Raw genomic sequence first — 7139 nt, forward strand, 5'->3', positions numbered from 1 at the left:
TTGGGGTTGGATCTAGGAAGTTACACGGATACATCGTTATTCAACAAGGAATAGAAGCAAACACCAACCAGATCCAAGTGCTGCTCAATTTGACTCCTTCCAAATCAATAAAAGGAATCCAGACACTTACTGGAATGGTAGCTGCACTCAACAGATTCATTGGCCGATCCTCAGACAGATACCAATGGTTCTTCTAGTTAACAATGAAGAAATCTCGATTTGAGTGGACTCCGGAGTGCATTCTTGCATTACAAGAGTTGAAAGCCTACTTGGCCATACCACCCCTGTTTACAAGCTCTAATCATGATGTAAGTTCGGCACTCATCAGGTAATCTTTGAATGGGCAATCACCGATCTTCTACATATGGAAAACATTGTTTGATGTAGAAACTAGGTATTTGCCTTTGGAAAAAAATCCTTTTGGCAGTTGTTGTGACATCCAGGAGATTACGGCATTACTTCTTAGTCCATCCCTTCATTGTTTATTCTGAGCATTTGCTTAAACGGGTCCTTCACAAACCATATTCATCAGGAAGAATTTCCAAATGGGTTGTTGAGCTCAGGCAATACGACATCCAATTCAAACCGCAAACTGCAATCTATAGGCAAGTCCTAGCAGAATTTGTGACAAAACTTTCCCGAAAAAAAAGAAACATAATATGGGATGGGTTCTCATCAAAAGTATCAAGGGCCATTAGCTATGATGGGGCCTCCAACAACAAAGGTGCGGGAATAGGGTTCATACTAACCACACTCGACAAAGTGGCAATAGAATTTTCTGCTCAGCTAGATTTCTCGGCCAGCAACAATGAGTGTGAATATGAGACTCTCATTAATAAGATCACAATCGTAAAATTGCTAGGGGCAAACTCCATAAGCGTTCAATGTGACTCACAGTTGGTCACCAAGAAGAAGAATGGAGAATATGTAGCTTGCGACGAAAGAATGATGAAATATTTGGTTGTAGCCAAGAAAGTAGCATAGCAGTTTTCTTCGTTCGAGATTCAACAAATAGGATGAGATCAAAATAGTCATGTGACCAGATTGGCTAGCCTAACCACAATGATTAATCAAACATAAAGTGAACGATTGAGGTTGGAACCATCGTTCCCTCCAGCATTGTGGTAGGGGACGTGTGACACATCCAGTAAGGTGAAACTTGTATGACCCCTCTCATCCGCTATCTGTCTGAAGGGATACTGGCAGCCGACAAAAAGGAAGTACATCGGATTTGGCTCCAGGCTATGCATTTCTGGATGAATAACTTAAACTAATTGTTTATGAGGTCATATTCTGGTCCCTACCTTAACTCGTAATGGTCCTTTGGTCTTACCGAACTACTCCTCGACATGTAACTAGAGAAATATGTTCTCCCTTGCATTTGGAATGGAAGCTGTCATTCTATTAGAAATTGACTTTCCGACAGGAAAAGCTTTCCCAGTGGAAAATGGCATAAACGAAAGTCTGATTTTGAAAAAGATTGATCTAACTAAGGAGAAGTACGAGAGGGCGTCATTTCGGTTAGTGAGATACTAACAAGAAATAGCTCGGGCCTACAACAAGCGCATGAAACATTAGCAGAATATGATCGGCGAACTAGTCCTAAAGAAGGTCCTCCTGAGTGACCACAAGGCGGCGATGGGAAACCAGGGCCAAATTGGGATGGACTATATCAAGTCATAGATCTGGCAGGGAAATATGCGTATGAAATCGTCAACTAGCGGGGAAACGTGCTTCCGAATGTGATGCATGAGGAAGTTTTACCATTAACCTTGTAGCTATTATGTAATAACACTTGAACACAAAGCATAATGAATAAACACAAGGTTGCGTTATTTGTTTTCAAAAGATATTCCTTTTTCATTAGCTGTCAAAAACTTTACAACTAGTGTGAATGACACTTTACAATAGCCAAGCAGCCGATTAACCAAAAAAAAAAAAAACACAAACAAATAGGAGAGGAGACTTAAGACTAACTAGGACCTTACAAATTGTCTAGTTCTGCCGGAATAGGGACATTAGGGTTCGGTAAGGGAACTTGGGAGTACAAGGCAGATGATTCTGCTACTCCGATCTACTTCATCGCTGCCCTCTATCCCTCTCTAAAGAAAAAGTTCTCCAGCTTGTTCATTTGTTCAAGATAAGTAGCGTTTGCTTCATTCCATGTGGCCTCAGTATTTGCCTAAAACTCTATGTCTTGTTGGCTCTTCATTACTTCCATAGAAGCTTTCAGAGTCTCATGGTACAACCTCAACTTATTAAGTTACCGGGTCATAGCCTCAAAGTTCACTCTAGCCGATATTTGACCCGACTTCGCTTCCGCGACCCTACTATCGACCCATGCCAAGTCTTCATGGAAACGATTCTTTTCGACCGCCAACTATTTTCTTTCATTGACAATCAATCTTTTATCCTCTTCAATTTTTCGCCTCTTCTCGTCCTAACGATCTCTCTCTTTGGTCAGCCTGACTCATGCTTCCATGACTTGATTTACCGCCTATATCATCAAATGTGCTTATACCCTTAAATCATGTCACAATTACAACTATGCTCAAAATCAAAAGAACGAAATCTGTTATCTTACCAAAACTAAGTTCTGCATCCCATGGACAAGAATTTGCTAATTGGATTGTCCCTCCAAACAGTAAATGTCCTTTGAAATTCGCATACCTCGCACCATGGCTAAGGCAACTTCGGCGTCTGAAAACACAAAGTCCCTCGTGTTTAGCGACCGATCTCCTATCATCAGCTGAAATACATACTCGATAGGACCCTCTTTGGCATCCTCCATCTGCTCTTCACTTACTCAGATATGTGGGTGACTTGATGATGACGGCGCTCCCCCCAGTAGATGGTCTGCTGATTTGCGTAGGCCACACGCTTCGGTCTCCTAATTGGCTCTCTACGCAACGTCCGATTGCCTCGTCAAACGATGTCTCTCTATCATCTCTCTGCTGAAGATTCTGAAGATTCCGTCTGCACGAGGATCGCTTCTGGTTGATGACTGCCTTCCCTTTGTTGATTCACCACTTCTAATAACAGGGGTAACAACGGCCCTTCCTCCTAAGGCTCTTTGGGCACCTTCCAGCAAGGTTGGGAGAAGGAGAAGGTAGCGGAATAACAACTACTCGGGGAAGGAACTGATCTATTAGTACTTCAACCGATCTGGAAGTAACGATGGTGCACCTCCAAACTGCCTACAGAGCTTGCAAGTTTACCCCCTATGACTCGTTATGTCGATCCGTATTTATGGAGCGATCATCTACTAGCACAAAAAAACTTGTGATTAATACGACAAACACAACTACAAAAGATTAAACCATAAGACTCTTTGGGATAATGCTCACCTGCACCCAACACTCGGGGCACAATAGCAACATCCTTAACAAAAAGAGGAGATGAAAATTCCCAACCCCCTGAAACCATAACTATATCTTCCGTTTCTACGGCATAGGTTCCAAGAAGTAGCCAAACAAGTGATCTATCCTGATCTTGGTGTTTGGATATGAGAAAAAAATGCTCCTGAAGGGGATTGATAGAGGCTGTAATAGTATTACAGCTCCTTTAAGCCTAAATCTAAGTTTAGCATTGTTTAGGGCAAGAATTGCATTCACAATTTTGAAAAAATTCGTATTGAACAGAAACGAAGGAACTCCATAGTGTGACAAGATCTCGTGTAGATAGGGATGAAGAGGAAACCTAACCCCGCCATCTACTACGGTCGAAACTAACCAAGGGACCCTATCGTCACTAGGAAACAAAAAATTATCAGTGGGGTAAGAAGGTTCTATATTCACACTAGCAGGAATGTCACAAGTCATTCGAAAGTGAGCTACACCCTCTAAGCTACTAAACAAGTAGGCATATTTCCCCATCTCTACACAAATTTATGGAAGCTAAAACAAAAAGAGGAGAAATGAAAGAACTTACAATAAAAGGAAAAGGATACCTAGGGGAGATGTTTTGAATGATGGCATGAGAACATGTGTCAGTGCTAGACAATGTTTTGGTTGAAAATGATGGTGAAGCAAATATCCCAAATATCAATGCAATGATTTGTACCTCTATTTGTGTAAAGAAAGGAGAAATTGCCCCTTTCGATGTGCATGCCACTTTGTTCGAATAACGTGCCTCGTATTTAATATCGAGTATTGATGGACGTTTCGAATCCCTAACACGTGCCCAAGTGATGTAAGCGCATTAAAACCAGATCCCCCAAAACGCTAAAAAACCTATCCTAGTGATAGTAATTCGGCAAATGTCATGCCGATCTCTTGCATGGAGCAAGGAGTAGACCTATAAGGGTTCTCTTAAAAAAAACTATCCTAGAGATAATACATTGGCCAAAAATGATACCGATCTCTTGCTTGGAGTAAGGAATAGACCTATGAGGGTTCTCAGGGATAGTACATCGGTAAATGGCATGTTGATCTCTTGCATGGAGCAAGGAATAGACTTATAAGAGTTCTCCAAAAACACCTATCACAGGGATAGTACTTTGATAATTGCCATGCCGATCTCTTGCTTGGAGCAAGGAATAGGCCCATGAGGTACAGGCCTCTAATGATTCTCCTAATACAACCAACCCCAAGGGTAATACATTGGCCAAAATAATGCTGCTTTTTTGCTTGGAGCAAAGAACATGCCTCTAAATGATTCTCTTAAAAATCTCAGAAATGTTCCAAATTGGCAACAACCAAGAATAAGGGCTCCGATTAAATAGGTAATTTAGGACAATGCTAACAAAGAAACAATATAAAACTACATTTATACAATCACAAACCATTCATAGAACAAACTAGAATTAATCTATGAAATCTTAGAAGAACTCCAACAAGTGTAAAAAAGAATAATAATAATAAAAAAAAATACTTGGCAAACTTTTCATCACTCTGCTGCAGAAGGGTTTTCAGCTCCAGTTCCTTCAGCAATCTCTCAACTTGGCTTTTCTATAGCATCTGGGCATGGATAAGAGATGTTCTTCCTCAATTCAGACTCCACTAAGACATTAGCAGCTTGAAGTGCAGACGTCCATTTGTCTTCAAACAGTATATTCTCCAACTTGGCGAACTACACTTCATAGATGACGGTGTCTTCATTACATCCCTCCTCCTTGGCAGCCTTGACTACATCCAAAACACTTGCCTTTGTTGCTCTTTCTTCTTCTTCAGAGCAGTAATCTCCTGTGACGAAGACTCCAGCATAGAATCCATCATCTAAAGCTTCTTCTCATCCTCAGCTGCCTTTCTTTCAAATGCTACTAGCCGAAGCTTTAGCTCCTTTACTCTTTCATTTTGCTTATCCCTAGAGGTCTTGAGCTTATTGGCTATCTTAATCATTTTATCGTGGTGAGCCATATCCTCAGATTGTAAGGCTTATGAGATATACGAAAAGAGGAAATCCACAAATACCAAAGAAGAAAAGAATGATGACAAAATTATTTACCACTAGGGAGAAGTGTAAGGCCTGCGAGAAGACAGCCACATCACATTGTTCGGCCAGCCGAGCAGCATCCGTAGGAAGGATAGAGCTGCACATAATGGTCGATGCAACTTCAGCACTGCCCATAGTTGTATCAGCGTTTGTTATCGAGCGATTCTTTAGGGCATGCATGAAGATAATAGGCAAACCTACGTTGCCGTTTTCGAAGCGGAGGCTGGGAAATAGGCAGCAACAACGACAACAACAAAAGGATTTAATCGGATCTACTTATGAACCTCCATCGCTTAGTCAGAAGGATGCTTGCTCGACTTTTGACTTGACGGATAAAGAGGAGCATTTTTAGTAGAGGCCGTGGCATGAGAGGACAGGGAATCATCTACTACCACGATCGGTGATCGTGGAGGCTGATCAGAGGCAGTAGAATAAAAAATAGCCTAGAGGATAAGGCTGACTCACTATCTCTTTGACGCTTTCTGGCAACAACAATCTCTAAAAAATTCTTTTGAGGCATGATATCTGAAATGGTAGCCTTTGAACTAGATCACTCTTCTTAAGGTTGTTCTTCTTTAGGTGCTACTTCCTTGATGCTCTCCTGAAGATGAGGAAGAATGTAAAAATCAAAGTCATCGTCAGCAATAGGGTCTATACCTTCAGTCATGATCACGGTACCACAGTAGGGGACGTAAGAAAGCAACACGTGGGCTGCTCGGTCTTGGCCTTGTTGTTCTGGTGGCCCTTTGTACGATCATGCTTGTTGTAGAAAGGGGGTTTCTTTGATCTTCCCACTCGCTAGGTTGAGAAAAGACCTCAAAAGTTGTAAAAAGTGACAAGAAATCATTAACAACTAGAAATCATAAAAGACGACATCACACGCAACTAGAAAGACAGAGGATAACCTGGTCGGCCAGTGACCTTAGGAATAGGTCGGATCCGATTGGCACCAGGAAGGAATTCCCAATTCCTTTCTACTATGATAAACACATCGTTGACACCCTTGCCAGAGTTAGGAAGCATCTGAACAAGTTGAAGCTTCGCCGATCTGGGCTTGAAGTACAATTTTGACCTTTCTTTGGTGGTAGGGACAAAATTATAGTAATATCTAATTTCAAAAAGGCCTAGATGGATCCCTAAGATATTGTTCAAAGCAACTATGCCCATAATTATTCTAAAAAATTTAGGCGAAAGCTAGGAAGGAGGTACCTCATTGAAATGAAGACCTCCCTGAGGAGAATTTGTTCCTCTGATCCCTCTGTGATGCTATCATTAGAAGTAGAAAGACGGACGACAACATCATTATGAATTCTATACAGAGTTCTAAACTCCGTAATACTTTCCTCGGACTCAAAGAAACATCTCAAGTGATTCGTGGTGAAAATAAAGAAAACAAGAGAAGAAGAAGCAAAAAGAAATTCAAAATTGCAAGAAGCAAACGAGAGAACAGCTGACAAAGATTACAGATTGAAACTTCAGGCGAATGATGGAGATGAAGGCGTATAGGGTTCTAAGAAGACGATAAGCAAAGTGGCGAAGGGCAATGGACAACCCCTCAATTAATCTGTCAAAAGCGAAACGATGCATTAAAAGATGAAATGAAAGGCGTCATCATTAAATTTAAAACTACAGACAAGACGTGTGTCATTGGTAAAGGCAACGACCTAGATCCGGATTAGATTGGCCATAATATCTTTGTCAATCCG

At 41.2% G+C, this 7139-nt stretch overlaps 1 protein-coding gene across 1 annotated transcript; it reads left to right on the forward strand.

The window, feature by feature from the left end:
- Positions 1 to 203: 203 nt before the first annotated feature.
- Positions 204 to 984, forward strand: LOC145802517 (uncharacterized). Its single transcript, XM_082895237.1, has 2 exons — positions 204 to 328; positions 444 to 984. Exons 1-2 carry the CDS (start codon positions 204 to 206, stop codon positions 982 to 984), a joined length of 666 nt encoding a protein of 221 aa, XP_082751363.1.
- Positions 985 to 7139: the final 6155 nt, after the last annotated feature.

Source organism: Camellia sinensis, chromosome 11 (assembly GCF_055761805.1).
Source record: "Camellia sinensis isolate YWXY chromosome 11, ASM5576180v1, whole genome shotgun sequence".
NCBI classification, from domain to species: Eukaryota; Viridiplantae; Streptophyta; class Magnoliopsida; order Ericales; family Theaceae; genus Camellia; species Camellia sinensis.